This window comes from Monomorium pharaonis, chromosome 9, assembly GCF_013373865.1.
Source record: "Monomorium pharaonis isolate MP-MQ-018 chromosome 9, ASM1337386v2, whole genome shotgun sequence".
Taxonomy (NCBI): domain Eukaryota; kingdom Metazoa; phylum Arthropoda; class Insecta; order Hymenoptera; family Formicidae; genus Monomorium; species Monomorium pharaonis.
Window position 1 is genome coordinate 16,540,810 of NC_050475.1, and position 18,981 is coordinate 16,559,790.

Genomic DNA, 18,981 nt, shown 5'->3' on the forward strand with positions numbered 1-18,981 from the left:
ACAATATTATGGTAATACATCTCGATTGCATAAATTTTCCGAAAGAAAAATGTGTTATTAAACAATAGTGTATCACGACTTTTACATTTCGGTTGATTTCAATTATATCATTCCGTGTTCTAAAAAAAATTCCAAAGTATGTAATAAGCAATAAATATATACAAGTAAAAAATAAATATTGATAAAATAAATATAAACAAGCGAAAAAATTTAAGCGCGACGCGACATATACATTCAATCCTATATGTAATTATTTTAAAAGCGGTTTAAATTAAAAACCATTAAAAAAGCGATTAGCACATGTTATACTGAAATAATTAATCTTATCTCTCTTATTGCGATTTTTATTTATTCTGAGTAAGTAAATCGTCAAAATATCCATCTCAGTAAATATTCGTCGTTTTGGTATACGTCTACGAACTGTTATAATCACGTCCGATCACGAGTTATCAATCGTAGGAAGTAATCGCGAATCTTGAGAAACAACACAAAAAGAGATTTTTGCTGCTACCTGTTTAATCTATTATGCAAATGATAGTATGGTAACTTCGAGTAATCATAACGCGCCGTAAGTACGATAACTGTTCTCCATGCACACAACACAAACCCGAAGACCACCATAACACAAACACCAAGTCACGAAAAATTCAAGAACAGGCGTCTAACGTTTTCTAACAGTTCCAAAATATTCAGTTATCACGCTATAAAATTTACGTTAAATATTTCTATTCCTTTCTTATTACTTTTCTTATTACTTTTAATGAACAGATTATTGCACAGATTACATTTCGTATTAAATTAATTAATATTATTGAATATAACAATTAATCATTTAAATGTAAAATTCTCAAAAAAATTGTAATAATATTATTACTTAACTTCTAGTTCAGCAAACGTTTTTAAAATTTGATTGATATGTTTATATATTATATATTTTCAATAACAAGTTGTTTAATTGTGGTATTCATATTATTAAATGTTTTTTCAAATAAAAATATAAAAAATTTATATATTGCTTTTAAAGAAAAAATTGTTAAATTTAATTATTATATCTAATATTTGTTTGCAAAATAAAATTTTGTTTTAATTCTTCGTTTATTTTTCGCAAAATAAAATTTTAATTCTTGAATGTTTGTTCAAATTACAAAAATCTTTAATAAATATTTCTAAAAAATAGCTTTTTTAATAATTTTATGTAAAAAATAAAATGATAAATGTATAATAAATAAATTATTGTTATGTCCAGCCTTATAGGATAAATTTTCGTTTCCATCAATAAAAGAATATTCAAGAAAAGAAGGTGAGCCAGGGAAAGATGCAACAAACTTAGCTCCCGCAGGTACACAATAAAAAGGATAAGTGTCTCAGGTCAAACGCATTTTTTGTGACCGGAAAATGTGGGATAGCGTCTAATCTCCGTTTCTAGGATTTTTAGACACTGTCTCAGCATAAGACTCCAATTCTATTTATCAATCATTACTAAAGTTTGTTGGTTTTAAATATGACAACCGAGTGAACCAGCGTAGTTTTTGAATCATTAATTATAACCGTTAATGATTTCCTTTTACTTCGATTGTCAGCGGATAAGGGAAATCGTAAAATCTACCGAATGTAACAATTACAATTTTAATAAATACAAACATGAAATTAAATTATTCCAAAAAACATAATAATTACAATCATATTCTACATTTATAAAAATCGCTGTTTTATTTTTTTTAAATATATTAATTGAAAAAAGTAATAATAATAATAAAAATATCCATACATATCTTTTACAACAATTAAATATTGTTTTTCAAATAATTATGCAATTAGATTCATTCTTCTAAAATGCAATAATAATTAATCAATTAATCAAATTAATTAATGCAATAATAAAAGCATTATAAAAAAATAATAAATTTCTATTAATAAACATTTAAAATAACTTGTATGCAATAGTACTTGTATTGCAATTCAATTATTATTGGCAAGATAATATCTTTAGTAGACACAATAAAGGCAAAAGAAAGAAAAGGGAAAACGGATGTCTATGGTACGGAATTACACGAATGTTTTCAACAAGTGTCAGCTTCAATAAAAATACATTTACAAGACTGTAACTTTAATATTTGATTCTGCTTAAATAGCGATAGGAGAAGATATTATGAAAGTTTTACGGCAACTTTGATCTTTATCCATTTATTCTTACCATTGTTTAAATATTATCAAAGCTACGAGTAAGTGCAACGACTTTAAAATTCGTATCTTCCCGCAATGATATGTTCTTTCTGTATCTCTATTTAATATTCGCCTTGATCGCGACATGCTTCGGTAGCGGCATTACATTACGGAATTTCTATTCGCTCGCGAAGAAGAAAAATTATCGCACAATTTTTTCCTCGAGAACTCGTTTGCATACTTTTGCCGATGGCAAAATCCGTTTAGTAATCCTCAGACAATACACCCCCTCGTCTAGGACAATCAAGTATAAACAGGCAATCAGGTTTGGTCTCAAATTCGAAATAGAAAGATAAATAAGTTGATAGGATAATGCTAATTGCGATACCGAGAGCACCTACTGCGTTAAAGAGATAACAAGGAGTCTATTAGCGTAACGAAGCCGAGTAGCCAAATCCATTTTTGCACGAAGTTTCGTCGCGCGCAATAATGAATGCTAATGCAATTACGCGACGCACATGTTCCTGTCAATTATGAGACTTTAAATTGTTTCGAGGCGTACTAAGAACGTTCCACTCATGTTGATATAACGTGATTCGCACGCTTAGCGTTTTGCAAAAATTGCAAAAAAAACCTTGAATAATTACGAGGTTAAAACCAATTGAGAAGTCAAGTGTTAAGTCAATTGAGCAAAAAAATAAATTTAACAATGTTGTAGAAATCAATAAATTATAATGAAAAACACAACAGGATTAAATATGTTAAAATTTCATAAATTTGTATATATGTATATATAATTATTTTATTATATCATTAATTACGGATGCTTTTTTCTAACTTGATATTTTTAAACTCAATATTTATTAAAAGGAAAAAGGCTAAATCTTTAATGTATATCTTTAATATATATATTTTTTTATGTATATAAAACGTATTATTTCTTTAAATATTTAAAGATGTAGTTTTAAAATAATAGAATTGCTCGAAGTAATCAGTTCTGTAATAAATAAGCAGTATCAAATAAAAATGATAACAGAAAAATAAAAATAATCTAAATATATTTTTCTTACGTATCTTATATATCCGGTAAACTGATAGCAGCGTAGAGGAGCTTCGTGATCAAAGTAATAGATAAGTATTACTGTAACATGAATCTACATTGATTGGACAGCGTTCATTTGATTACAGTAATAACCCGCACAGGATATGACATTTGAATCGCGTAAATTGAAAGGTTTTTCGCAAACAAGTTGTAAATTGAAGGTCTTCGTTACATTTCGTTAATGTCGTAAGCCGCATCATGCATTTCTTGTTATGTTGCATAAAACGTTTTAGAGATTTATAAGTAAAAATTCTCTCGCTAACAATAAATACATAAAATTGCAAATTTTTGGTCTATTAAATTCATAAATAACCAAATTGCTAAATCATCATTTATTTAAGCTCATATAATGTATATAAATCAATCTTCTTTTAAAATGCTATAATTCAATATTTAAATATTATAGCAAATTATAAGAGAGAGAAGCTTAAAAGTCGTGCATTCTTGTTAACAACTTGTGTTAACAAAGTAATCGGTCTCAATCTTGTCAAAAATTTCTTGTCAATAGTAAAAGTATGCATTTGTTAATATTTTATTTTCTAGAAAGACAGAATATTATATACAAATTAACTAATAAAGTAATGGGTCTTTTAATATTCATTGAGTACTCAAGCATGTGTTTATACAAACATGTAAATCGGCTTGCCGTTAGTTAGGGGATCAACATTTACCAGCATCAGCTACTGTCGTTGCAGCTCGTTACACTAGATTGTGTTGACGGTATTTAGAACGTTACTCTTGCATCTTCATAGACAATATTTTTACAATCACTAGCAATAATGTTTTTTTTTTATACAAAAATAAATAAAAATACAAATTGAGATAAATATAAAAATCGAGAAACAATTTTTGTTTAAAGAATCAAGCTCTCAAACTATTTTTGTTTAAAAAAATTCCTAATATTTTCTTACAGCAATACAAATGTGTGTAAAGATTAATCATTTTGTACATATGCTACAAGATTTGAATATTTTGATAAAAACGTGAACTATCAAGATAATCATCGATTAAGCAAAAAATTATGTCACTGACGGAACTTTTTGACATATTGCATCAACAAATGCTGCAGCGTTAGAAATAAAGCACATTCATACAAGCATGTAATTCAAATAATTAATAATTAAAGAATTATTATTTATCAGCTAAAATCTGTTATCCTTGCGGTATAATATTAGTCTTACTGTCAAACTACTTTTGTCGCAAATGATAAGAAAACACGAAATACGAAAAAAAAATTGGATTTTACAAAAAGTATGTTTAAGAGAATGCGAGCCGGTTACTCGGACTTCTTGGTAAACTTATTTATCAAGTAAATATAAATTTGTCTTTATTTATTTAGCAAAAAATAAAGATAGACACATGCTTATCTGATAGGTAAGTTTACCAAAAATCCTTATACAAATGGACAGTATATTAAATTGGATAGTAATTAATACTTATTTTAAGTATTAAGAGTACTGCTGTTAATATTTTTAATACCTAAAATAAGTAATAATTACTGGCCAATTTAATACTGCTCAGTATTACATTTTTTATAAGAGAAGTTGGAACAATCGACTCTAAGGGCCAGTTGTTCCAACTTCTTGGTAAACTTACCTACGAGGTAAGCATGTGTCTATCTTCATTTCTTTCTTAAATAAATAAAAACAAATATTTATCTGATAGGTAAGTTTACCAAGAAGTTGGATCAATTGATCTTAAATGAGTTAATTTTATGGAATATGGAATGGCATACGGGAGAAATGAATTATACAATAAATGGATGATTTGAGAATTGTAACTTAGCTTTACGAGAAGCAAATAGTACCCACCACGATGTCGAATTCGTCTGTCCATTAATACAATTACACATACGCATATGCGGATCCACAACTATCGTCAACTCGATTACTTGATTCCATAGGCAGCATACCTTCTGATGGAGAAACGGCGCTACCGAGACCACATATTGAAACTTCACCCCTAAAAGATTGTAGACCGCGACCAACGCTGCTCTAATGATAACGGGGCTAGCGATTTCACGTCACGGTGTAAAAGATAAAAGCGATTTTACCCAACAAAAACTGTCATGCAGATTTTGGATAACTGAGCATTGGTTTCCGGGCACACAAACGGAAAGAACAATTTTGCTAAAGTTTAATTAAAAATTTAGCTAGATACAGATCTGAAAATAACTTTGTTGCATTATTGAAATAACTATATATGTTGGGCATTCAAGGGTGATGACTCAGAGTAATATTGCAAAATGTTTTAATATTCTAGCAACCAGCTTGTGCGTCCGTCACAATTTATTTTGATGGAAAATAAAATTATTTTCAGATCTGTATCTTTCTAACTAAATTTTTAGTTATTTTGACGAAATCATTCTTTTTGAACTAAAATTAAAACGATTTGACAAGAAGTAATGATATTAGTTAATATCATTCTCGATATATCAATATATTCTTGAATTCCTTATTTTTATTTCTTTGTATTTTATATTCTTGATTCTTGACTCAGAACTTATGTATATTTTATTTCGTCACACACACACACAACATGACATGTTCACCCACATACACAACTGTCTCAAACTGAAATTTTAGAATTTTGATATCAAATATCGTTATTAACGCCTGTGTATCCAATTTCGTTGTAATCCATTATATAAACAAGGTTTTTTTTTAAATATTCCATTTTTTGTTTTTTATCGTTATATTTATATTTATATTTCTGATGAAAAAAAGAATTTTGAACACATATTCTGGTTTTTTCGACTGTTATCCCAGCTGTGTATGCAAAAAATATTATTACTGTGATAGATTTCAAAGAAATTCTGCAATACTGGTCTACTATCTGTTATTAAAACATTCTCGTCAAAACGTACAACAATATCAATAACGTCGCAGAAAGAGTATGAAACCGTGCATCTCGTGAGTTGCTTGGCTTTGAAGTTTCTTCATTCCGTTTTGCCGCGTATTCAGAAAGTTTTGGTTTAACGCGATTTGTTTATTTTATGCAGCTTGTTGGAATTTGAAAAATATTTGCACGCTTAAATACTCTTTCCTTTATTTTACATTATGATTTTATCATGACTGCATCAAAACAAATTTAAACTGCATTGCACAAATCCGACCAAGCGCATAATTTCGAATTTCAACGATAGTTATTATTTTCATACATACAAATAATAATTAAAAAATAGTTTTTATATTTCTTGTTATTACACACATAGAGCGTAAAAGATAGTCATTTTTTTTATTATCAAAATTAAAATTATTGCAAATAACAGTGGTTGCATAAAAATAAAAAATGTGGAAAAAAAAATACTAGGCAGATTCATTTGAACTTTATGACGTACAAATGACGTAATCGCAATTAAACAGCTTTTCCCTTTTTCTTTATTCCGAAAATAGCAATCTGCTTCAGTCACCGCAGATTGAAATGTGGGCAAAAACCTAAGCCGACACAATTTCGATGGATGTGCGCTCAAAAGGACGCACGTGCGTCCGTGCTCGTGAACGCATTCACATGCAAATGACAGACGCGGCGGGATGCAACGACGGTAGTTCCGTGACAACCGGGAGATCGCGATCAACATTCCTTTTACCTGTTACACGTCGCGGGTAAACCTTCCACCCCGAGGCATCTCCGTTGTTGCAGTATCGGTTGCGGCAGCAATCGCCGCCGGCGCGCGGTGCGGTGAAATGCCGCCGCCGCCCGACTCGTCGGTCGTATCGGTCACGTGCGTCGCCGTACCGTAACCGTGGAATCGTTTTCGCGGCGAACGATATCGTGCACACAAACGGGCAAGCATCGATCCTCCGCCTCATTGTTGTTGCGCGGAATACAATCGCGTAACCGGGCGCGTGCCCGCGCGAAAGCACGCGCGTCCGTTATCGCTCGTTTCTCGTCGCGCGTTGGTTAACCTGCGCTACGCGCACGTTGTGTACATACGCCTTCTTGACGCACGTATCTTTACCCTCCTTTCCCGGACTTTATACGCGACGCGATAACGACGAGCGACCGGTGGCCGAGCAATTCGCTGAGCTGAATCGCGTTCACGTAACCCGAGAGCGTTCAGCTCGAACACGAACCATTCGATTTCGATTAGCCTTATCGCGATACCTCCAATTTCCCTTCTTTCAAGTTTGAAAATATTAAAGACGGCCTCGTTACGTGCATTTTCCAGGCCGTGGCCTCAAAAGATGCGCGCTCGTTCGCGTATAATGTTGGCTTGTACACAGACCCCGTTCAGATTATGAGTCAACTTCCTGCAAAGTGCTTTAAAGAAACGCGGCTATCTCGCCGCATCGCCTTTTCCCTGGCATTTACTGTTTTACACAAAATTTTAAGAAGTTAAAGATAAATTCAGCGATTAAGCTCTCGAGTTGGAGAGGCATCTTCTCTCTTAATAAAATATTTATATCTAGCGACTTTTCGCCTCTATTGACGAAGTGCGTGCACAAAATGTAAACGAAAAGAGCAGTACCTTTATTCAATTAGTTTAGATTTTTAATTATTTATCGTAAGTAAACGCGATGAGCAGTATTAAATATTGTTTACTCATGTGTACGCAGATGAAGAAGGTGCTTGTTTTTGCTCGAAAAAAAGCGAAAAGACATCATTTTCTACCATTTTTAATACAATGTTAATTAAAATTACGTCACACGGAAAATGATTGAGTCTGAAACGTCGTGGTTATTCCAATCGATATGTTACATACGTATTGATGGCTCACGGTGTGCGACACATCACGTTCGACGTTAAAAGCATAGATCAAGTATCTTAAAAAAATACTATATTTTTACATGGGAAAAAAAATCACGTGCAAGTGCACGACCGTCCGATGTTTTCGCAGAATACACAAAACAAATCGCGGGGAGAGGTTATAATAAAAATTTTCACGTCACGGGTCTCGTCGAGATCCGATCGCCGGCGGGTTGATCGCGCCGCCTCGTCCGACAAGGGGAATCCCGCGGAATAACCGCAGATAGGAACAATTGCGTTTCGGGCCGTTTCATACATCATCGCGATTATCTTTAAGCCTTTACGACAACGCGACAGATATAACGCGCGGGACGTAACACGGCGGAGTCGCACTCACCTTGTCCAAGTGTGATGTCCTGGGAGTCCATGGGCTGAGCGGAGATAAACGGATAACGTCGAGGGCGATTAGATCTACGGGCTGCCGAAGTAAGCGACGCCGAGGTCGGCGCTGTCCGGGCCACTGCGAACCTAAATCGACGTCAGGTCGCCTGCGACGACGTCGCTTGGGTGCCGCGACACTACGCGCCCGATTTTAGCCCCCGCGCCCCCCGCGCCGATGAAACGCGCCACGACTAGCACGCGCGAATCACCGGTCCGCGCTCCCGGGAAAAAAAAACCTGCCACTCCGTCGCACGCACGCACGCACCCGCCCACGCACACGCACACTTGGTGTCGCCTCGCCGTGGCGCGCACAATTCCACGATTCCTGGAATCTTTCCTGTCCCCGGAACGACGACGAGGCCGACCACCATTTTCGTTTCGACTGGGCACTCACTTTGCGCCAAGTTCACGACACTCCGCGCCGTCCGTCCGTCCGTAATAATGCCGCGATCTCATTAAACGTATTTTTTCGTTACCGATAATACAAAGTCCCTGCGCGCGGAAATGAACGCCGGAACACGACGAGCCGCCTTACCGGAGAGGGGAAGGGGGGGGGGAACGTTAATTAACGTTTAGCCGATTGTACCTTTCGTTGCGTATTTATTCCGTAAGTCTCCCTTCCTTCCGCCGCTCCCTTTCCTCCTCCTGCCGCGCTGGAGGTTGCATCCCGCGTCGACTTGATGTAATCAAATATCGAACTTCTCAAAGTACATCGTTTCACGTCGCCGTTTCGCACTTTGCCCTACGCGAGATACGGTCGACAAAATTCATCGAGTAACACGAAACCGATTTAGTAAACGTCAGGCACGCGTATGCTAATTGAGAGCCTTCCTTTCGTGTCGCAACGGAAATCTTAAGCCTCGTCTACAGAAATCGCAAGCATCCAGCTTCGACTTGCGACAGCCAATGACTGTCGAGCTTTAACTTGAAACTAGGCGCTCGTTGGCTGTCGCAAGTCGCAACTGGCTGCTTGCGATTTCTGGCGCAGCCACATTCACAATGTTTCTCGTCACGTCGTCGGTCAGTTGATGTCGCCTGAAGGTTAGGTCGCGCTGTCCGTGTCGTCTCCCGTACTTTTCCCGTTCGGGGGGAGAGGGGGGGAGAGTCCGCTCGGAAAAATAGCGCTCGGAAGTGTCGAACGTGTCGACCGGACGACTGGGGTGTGTTAATTAACTTGCACTCGATCACGAGCAATACGTCCCGTCGCGATCTTTCTCGCCGGACAGAGGTTTCCTTCTACTCGCGGTGGAGACTGCGTCATTTACCTCACGTCGATTGCAACGTCAAGATATTTTTGCATCGAGAATTTCACGCGAAGGCCACGCGAGTAATCACGGAAGCAGGCTAAGTGTTTGATAACAATTTTTTGCTCGCACTCGCCGCGATAAATTCTACACGGGTGTGTCGCGTGAAGTTTTGCCGTTCGCGAATCGTACGAATTTTTTTCTACGTTATTTCGAATCTTCCTTACGTGTCGCAACATAAATCTAAATTATTGTGTTTTGATGGGTGGTGCAGCCTTGGTTCACTGTGCTTCTCGTCGCGTCCGTCCGTCCGTTGTGTCGCCTGAAGGTCACGTTCCGTATCGCCTCCCGTGTTTCTCCCGTCCGGAGGGGAGTTTGCTCGGAAAAATACCGCTCGGAAGTGTCGAACGTTTGCAACGAAATTTGCAACTCGAAGGGATATTTCAAGATACGTTGTTTCGCATTGTCCGATCGTTTCAGTCGCATCGGGAATTTCATACGACGGCGATACGAGTGACCGTTAAATTGCACAAGGCGAACGAGGCGTTCGATAACAATTTTTTTCCCCGGCAGTCGCCGCGATAATTTCGCAAGTGTGCCGTGTGAAATTGCCGTCGCGTCGCGTGAGTTTTTTTTCTATACGTAATACCAACCTGCCGCGTGTAAACTTCAGCTAGCGAGAAGGAGCGTACGGAATCGAAAGGAGTAAAGTCATTAGAATTCATTCGATTCAATGACATTCGACGCACCGCGCGTTCCAAAACAGACGCACGTAGGCACGGCACTTTGTACAGGCGATCGTCGTGTTATGTGTTTTCCTCCCCCCTCCCCCCTCGAGTGCGTAACGTAAGATTATGAACGAAAGTAGGTAGGGTAATAACGCGTACACACGGTGCGCGCGACACGGTAACGGCAGGTCGACTGGAGCGGCGGTGGTGGGGAGAAGGGGGAAGCAGTGGGATCGCGGTTCGTGCGCTCGGGCGAACTCGGGCGGCCGGCGATGTCTCACGAAGCGCTCGGAAAGTAACGCGCGCGGCAGACGGTCTTCGCGCGTCGAGCTCTCTGGTCGCTCCTCACGGTCACGCTTCTGTCTCGTCACACAAGTCGACATTCCGCGACGAGGACGACGACGACGAAATCGCACACCGTCGGGGATCCCTACTCCTACGTTCGCGTGTCGCGCGACGAGTTAACCGCGCCGTTTCGCGGCCGCGTTAAACTTGGAAAACTCCGGCAATTCCGCCGATCTCGCGAGTCGATCTCCCGAGTTTTTTTTATTGTGCTCCATCGCATCGTGGTTACGAAACTACTACCACCACCTGAAGTTGTCGGCGACTGGAGATTTTAGTTCGCGTACAGTGCTTCTTTTTTCTGTGATGTGCACGAGAGCTACCAGCGGCGGCGGCGGCGGCAGCGGCAGCAGCCACCACAGCATCAGGATGACGACGATCGCCGCCTGGACCTGTGTCATCGCCGTGCTCTGTTCATCGATTGTACAAGGTGCGCGTGATATAAGTTACATAACCGCACAGTGAAATCCCGTTATGGACGAGAGCATTGTCGTGTAATTTTCACGGGCGTCGCCGGGGCCGCGCCGATGGCCATTTACCGAGCCGGGGGGAGGAGGGGGGGTATATCGGACACGATCTGGTACCCCGCGAATGAATGCCGCGGGCGCGATCGGCTCGATTCCAGAACGGGATTCGCTGTAATAAGGTTTTACCGTGGGCTTTGTACATCCGCCGTTATATCGCGTGCTCTTCCGGCGCGCGGCGAATTCGTTTCGAATCCCCGGCGCGCCGGTAAAACGGCGCGGCAACCTTGATCGCGGTTTTTTATAATGCCGCGCCGTCCATCCTTGATCGTCTAACCTACAATGTCGAGATGTGGCGTGTCGGATTCGTCGTGACGATCCGACGCGTGCTCGAGAGTGGAGGAGAAGTAAAAAGAGGAGCAGGCTCGGAGGAGAGCGGCTTTCTCCGATCTCCTTCGCGACTTTTTAACTCCACGGGAGGCAAATGCGTTTAGGCAAATGACGGGCGTAACTTTTCCTCTCTCTCGTCGTCGTCGTCGTCGTCGCCGCCGCGTTTCCCCGAGATATACGCGAGAAAGGGAAACTCGTGGGAAAACTCTCCTGTATGTGCTTTGAAGTCGTAAGAGGCGAGAAAGAGAGATAAAGAGAGAGAGAGTGAGAGAGTGAGAGGGGGGGAGGGGGACTCTCGCAGTGATTCGCCACGCTACGTGCGCTTTCTACGCGCTACGCGTAACGACGTGCCCATGTCGACGTATACGAAACGAATATAAACGTCGGCGGGAAATGCGTCCTCGCCGCGTCGCGGCGCATCCTCGTTTGGCGGATTATCCAGGGACTACGCGGCATCCAGATCGGCGATATGAGATTCGGCGTTTCTCTTGCGAGCGCGCACGCGGGGTAATGAGGCGTGCTTAACGCGACACTGGCAAAATATTTCGCGGGTAATTGATGAACCGGCCCGCGAGCGCGATACGGTCGATTAATAGGCGATATTGATATTAAATATACAAAATTCTCGGCAGGAGACGGGAGGAGGAAGGGGGGGAGGGGGAGAAGGGGGAGACAATTTGCAGCACGCGCGGTGTAGGTGAACGCGCGTCGAAATTCGTCGAAATTACGCGGCGTGATTATAATGAATATGAAATTCGATATAGGCGTGAATATAAATATAGCGTCGCGTATGTATATATGCACAAGATTTCGGGCACAGGTGATTTATCGCGATATACGTAAATACGTATAATGCGTGCAGAATTCGATTAAAATGTGCAGCAGGGTAAATATAATACGGCGCAAATACCGGGGGGGGGGGGGGAGGGGGATTTTAATAATAGCGTAAAAAATCTAGATACAATAAATGTGAAATAAATGCAGCATAAATCGGGGAGGGGCGGGAGCTGGGGGGGGGGGGAGTAACAATAGGTGTAATATTCGCGTAATTTAAAAAGCGATTAATTATTACGATTACGGAGCGTTACATTACGGCGTATATACGACGTAACGTAAAATTCGCGAGCCACCGTTTTGCTGCAAATGCAGCATATGTATTTTGCAAAAAAATATTTATGAGCGCGATACAAGATATATCGTTCGGTGCTCACGTATACTCGTATCTGCCCGGTTTCGAAACAACACTATTCCTTGTGACACCACATAGTAGATTAGAGCTAATCGATCATTGAACCAGATAACGAAACGTCGTAGTGGGGATCGTAATTGTATGGGTGTGTGCAGCGGCTTAAAAGTTATATATAGCGCAGACGTGTGCATTTCAATGCTGCACTCACGTTCGGAGTAACGGCGGTGATGTAATTATACGTGGCAGCGAACATAAGACTGTCGTAAATTATTAGGGTATATGTATATATATTTTTATATCAAGCAAACCGAAAAGTATTTGACGTAATAAAATTAAATTTCCCACAATGCCTATACTGTTTTAGTACACGACATATCGGCGTAACGTCTATCGCAATATCCGTAGCACGCTGTGGCAACTCGATTTAAAAATCCAGCAGAATTATATCAAAAAGTTACTCCATTTCGTTTGTAAACATAATTCTTCTTGGTTGCCGTCTGTGGAGTCGATTTTCTCTGGGAAACTTTGTTGCGTAACTTGCTCCGAAAGGATCGACTTTTCCATCACCATATCAAATAACTTTAATAACCGATAGGTTATCACAAGGGGTTATATTTCTGAGCGTATATATTGTATCTTGAACAGATAGGGAGATTATATTGTTCTTGGAACTGGGTTACAAATTGTGGAGATAGGTATTACGGCGGAATCCCTTCGTCTCCTAGAAATTTTAAATGAGAAGATCGCTCGCCCTAATGTCATAATGATATGCATTCTGCGTCTAATGCAGATTGGATTCTTAATGAACATTAAAATACTACTTGGATAATTGTATCATCATTAATGTTTTGTTTCTTATCGTTATTGCATTTAGAAAAATATATACTCTTTTTTATTTATAAAGATCTTTATAAAGAGATTCTAAAAATATATAGTACTTGAAGAATTTGAAATAAACGAGGTTTATCCGGAATACAGAATTTGACAAGATAGGATTTATTTGTTTAAGTCACAAGTTTAACGATCTATAACAATCAAACTACGATATGAAAAAATTTGATGAAATTAAAACAGTTGATTTGCTTGCTGTATCCGTAACATTAATATTGGTACGGAAACATAATTTTAGTTTAGTTCTTATTTAATTATGACTTTTGTGGCTCCCCATATAGCACACGTGTTTTTGTTAATTCTACATTTTATTTACAATTTTTATGATTTAAATTTGTGTGATTTTTTAACAGTTATTGGATCGTAATACGTTAAATAACTTTAATACATACGATATTTATGTATTAGATGTTTAAAATATTTGAATTTAAAGCAATTTTGATTATTTGACTTTCTTATTTATCAATGATACATTACGTTTTTTGTCAAGTGCTTTATTTTTGCAATGCTAAATTTATCGAAGTGTGATATTCCTTTTTTATTACGTATGCAATTAATTTTTTCAAGAATAATTAAACGTTAATACTTTTTTTAAATATCAATGGTAAAAAATTAATACCTTCTAAAAAAATTGAAGCTGGAACAATAATAAAATCTCATGCTTTATTTCAAAAATAGCCTTAATGTAGATTAATTTGATTTAAGTAATAATTACTTTTAAAATCATACGTCAAAAATGATATAAAAATTTGAAAAGTGATAAGCAATAGCCTTTTATAAATTTTGTGTTAAAGACAGATCAATTTTATTCGTTAAACATTTCTATCATTAATTCTTGTCAGATTCACACTTTTCCTGCATATCGTAATGATGTACGTGATTTTGGTCGCCATATGCTGTTTAAAATTTAAGTATTTTAATATTAAATTACTTTCAAATTAATTGACGTGAAATATTAACGAACGAGGTGACAGCCGATCATCCACAGGGAAGTGTCGCCCGGATGAACAATTAATGCCACGATATAATTGAAGAAAATTTCTTGTTACTCGCGAATAAACTTGTCGCAACCTATTAAAGCTTAGACTGGAACGTTGATTATTTTGCAATTATCGTTGCAGTCTTATTTAAGAGCGAGCACGTCGAAACTCGTTATATTATCTCGCGCGAAATTTATCGTTAACAGGACAATTATTCTCTTGTTATTTTTTATAAAAGTAAAATAATTCTACAAAAGTGCAACAAGTTAATATTGCTTGATTTGATCATTCTCTTTTATCACATTTCTTATTCTAAAAAGTTATTATCTTTTTGTTTTTCTCGAAAAATTAGGTTAATGTTAACTATTAATTCAAAGCTTGGTGTATATTAATCAAGATGTTTCATCGATAAATTAGAACTAATTGCATCGAATTTAATAATACCGTTATGAATCGAAATTCTTCGCTCATTATAATTAATTTGACATGATTTTGGGAACAGTTATTTCTACATAATTAATTTGATCATCCATATAAAAGTTAAAAGTCTCGAAGCTTTCTTTTAGTTTCTCTTTCTGTTTCCTCTTTACCTACTTATATTTTTCCTCGTTTACAGTGCTATATAAAGCGACATGAAACAAGTCCAAAGCAAGTATAAAGCAAATCCAATACTAGGCATTTATTGATTAAGTCGCGCGACCAACGACCGATGGTAGCGTTATTCTATTTGCTGCTGCTCGATATGATCCGCGAAGAACCGCTTTTATATTGGAATAAAGATTTTATATAGATTACGATATTTACCTTTAATACAAGGAGCTTATTGTCCTTAACTCTTAAATCAGCTCTCGTGTGCATTATATTAATGTTACATTGTGATAATCCGCGATATGTTAATCGGCTTTGTAATGTTTATTTTTGTCAATTTTTGAGGATTAAATAAAAACTCTCGTGAGAGAAAACGCGGGAAATGTGGAAAAAAAATCTTTGGATATAATTCTGAACGCGTAACATTTTGGAATATTACCCTCGACTATTTGTCCTCGAGTAAATGTGTCGCGGCGATCGATACGTTCGTGACGTATATATTTCGGTGAATATAATGTGGTGTAAAAGTGTATCACCCATATATATCAACATCGCGTGCGCGCCATCGTAGAATGATCTGGTGTACGTTTTGGGGAAAGTTTAAGGTCGCGCATTCGTATAAAATTCACCTCTCTCGCTTAATGCCACTCCAATTGAGCTCGTGCTCACCTTGGGCTGTAATGAAAGGTCGATGTAAATCTGACGCAATTGCGAATGCTGGGCGTGGGACGCCAACTGTACTTGCAATAGGATGCAAGGTGCATTCCAAACGCATTCCTTGGTGCCTTGGTGGATTTCTAGACTAATACGTCGAGCCAGACTTATTTTACGCAGAGACGTACGCAGAGAGATGCGTCACGCGGAAAGAAGATGTAATTTTATATTGCTCACTTGTTGCAAGTGACGTCATGTACTCAAAGACGAATTATTATGATACAGTCATGTATGCTGTAACCCAATTCTGAAGACGGAGTGAGTCATTCGATCGATGAATGCCAGTTCTCAGTATGCTTCGACTTGAATCGTAAATGCAACGCATGCATTTTCACAGGACGTTGGTGATAATGTCACAGTGACCGAGTAAAAACGACAACTCAATTAAGAATATGCTTCATTCTGTAGAATATATTTAACGAATTATTTTTTTATGATGACACATAAAAATAAGATTTATTTACAATAAATAAACTAATTACAGTAAACATTTTATCTAAAATATAACTATTGTTTTAGAGTACTTAAAATTAACACACACACACACACACACGTGTTACAGAAAATAATAGAATTTTATCAAAGTTCCATAATTGGTAAATTAAAATAAGATATTTGTGATTTATATATCGTTACACATTTTTTTAGAAACGGAAATATTTTTTAGATTATAATTCTGTAACTATCTGCATATAGATTCTCTAACTATAACTTGCACATATCGATTTTAAGTCATAGAATTATTGACGTGAATGAATTATGTGTAGAATCTATAATTCTGCCATTTCCGTACGGAATAGAACTAACTAATAAATAATATTCTTTTTATATGGAAGCTGTCAAAATTGTTAACATGCAAATAAAAACCGGATTTTTAGGTATTAGATACATATATGGAAACAATGTTTTTCATTTTAGAAATCGTAAATTTGGAACTCTCTGTTTTTCCAAAATTTCTTTGTTTTCCTAGCATCTGTTGAGAAAGAATTTCATTTTACCATATAAAATAATATAAAGCGTTAATGGCTAGAAAAACGAAAAAATTTGTTTTTATTGTTACTTGGTACTCTTTGCAAATCATTACGTCGAGACGTGTTGTGTATTTACGTGCGAAAGACTATCGACCGCTGCCAATGGCTGTAAAAATAAAGCAGAAAATGAAGAAAGATTTTCGATCCATCAGTAAAAAAATGTTTGGTCCAGGGAGAATATTTATTTATAAACAGTGTAAGAGTAGGAAGGGACTGCGAAGGAGGGCGAATGAGAATAAGCAACAAAATGAAAGAGGGGAAGGAAGATGATACAGGAATGATATTGTTCGAAACGAACGAGGAAATGGATGACTGAGGGTTTAAATTCGATACCTGATACGCGCGCACGGTTGTTGATAAAACCGTACCTCCGGGTGGATAAATACGAAAGAACCCGCGGTGATTCGGCTCTACCGAGTGAGTGTATTTGAAAATTTTCTGTCTCCGTTTGGACACATACGATTGCAGCAGCCGGACGCGGTCGAGCTTCAAGTTTGCTTTGTAAACTGAACTGCCACGAAGTTGCAAGGTGGGAGAGAGCTGTTTCCAGATTTTGCGGAAAATACATCATTTCTCCGCATTGAGGATTTTCCTCTGGATAAAATATCTGACGAGTCTCACAAATTCTAAAACGCGATACGCGCTGTTAAGAGTAATCTTATCAGATATTATTCAAGGCAGAGGTGAGGCAGAGTACGTTATCGCATTACTTGTTCGGAACATGCACTTGTCATAACAAAACCAGTTATATTAAGCCATATATTATGTTTAGCTTTTGTAATAAGATTAAAAGCTGTTTCATGCGAGAGAGAAATAGATCAGCTGAATAAACTAGAAATGTTATCATGACATAATTTTCACCATCTTTTTTAAATATAAAAAAAAACGATGACTTTGGATCAATGTCCTTTAATATTAATAGATTATTTCGTGAGTATTGCTATTATTTTTGCCCGCGTACAGAACATGATTTTAGTTTGATTGTTTGAGTGGTTGTTTAAATCTCGACGTGTGTCGAGTGTATTGTAAGAAAGAAGCTAAATCGAAGTCGCTGATGTCAGCGATTGTTAAATAAGCGTTAATGTCATTGTACGTTCAGTTATATACACGATGGCTTAAGTGTAGAAGAATGTAGGTCGCGTTATGGAATAAGTCAGCATGCCAATTAGCCAAAATTCTCTTCGTCCGAACATCCGACAGAAACAGGAATTGTACACAATTTACACAAGTGCACATTTTCTAATATTTAAATGTCTAATATTTAAAGTTACTCGAAATTAACTTCTGAAAAGCTATATACTCGTATTTCTCATTATAACTGATTATATTTTCATTTGATTATTTTATATGCAATCCCATTATTTTTTTTTAGATTTTATCACGTGTCAAGCATGATTTATCGGCTAATACATAGAAATTCTCCCTCATAACATCACGATTTGAAAAAAGGTGAACATATAGAGCATATCGTGCTTGAAATCAAGATTATTCAAAGCACGACTTTCTGCAGATTCCCAGTATTCTGTGCATAAAACGATTCCAAGAACAGCGTAATTGTGGTCAATGAATAATACTTTGACGCATAGTTTTGTAATGTGTGCTATTAATGACGCATCCGGAAATCGTTAATAACTACTGTCACGAAATTGTGATATATAAGTCATCTAGCATTTCTATAGCAAGTAAATAGGCTCTATTTGAAAATACGTTTTATATTCCGTCTTTGCTCAAGAAAGTTAAATACGATAACGAGGCAAGTGAACTTTACACAGTAATCCATCGTTTTTAATTATTAGAACACACGACATTATAAATCATCAAAAGTTTTTGAAAAATTTATAAAGCATTTATGGTATGATAAGATACCTGATAGTTGTATAAAAGTAGAAAAGATGCGAGAAAAAGTAGAAAAGATGCGAGAACACACACATACACACACACACACACACACGCACATGATTAAATAATTATAAAATTTATATAAAAAGTTAAAAAAGTTATTGGTATAGATGTGTTAATGGTACT

General features: G+C 37.3%; 2 protein-coding genes across 9 annotated transcripts in view; one reads left to right on the plus strand and one right to left on the minus strand.

Annotated features, from left to right (window-relative positions):
• The window catches only part of LOC105836499 (tryptase-2), a 140,971-nt gene extending 130,442 nt beyond the window's left edge, over positions 1-10,529 (minus strand). Inside the window, exons 1-2 of one of the 3 annotated variants that reach the window (XM_036291821.1) lie at positions 10,293-10,529; positions 8,352-9,071 (exon numbers count right to left, since the gene is read on the minus strand). The gene's annotated coding sequence lies outside the window, so the exon portion shown is untranslated. The other 2 variants (XM_036291822.1, XM_036291824.1) reach the window with 2 other exon arrangements.
• Positions 10,530-10,679: 150 nt separating this feature from the next.
• Positions 10,680-18,981, plus strand: part of LOC105838764 (fasciclin-3) — a 329,393-nt gene continuing 321,091 nt past the window's right edge. For 2 of the 6 annotated variants that reach the window (XM_012684546.3, XM_036291818.1), the window contains exon 1: positions 10,680-11,139. In XM_012684546.3, the coding sequence (XP_012540000.2) occupies positions 11,016-11,139 (124 nt within the window). In that variant the 5' untranslated portion in view covers positions 10,680-11,015. The remainder of the gene's footprint in view (positions 11,140-18,981) is intronic. The other 4 variants (XM_012684549.3, XM_012684551.3, XM_012684548.3 and 1 more) reach the window with 3 other exon arrangements.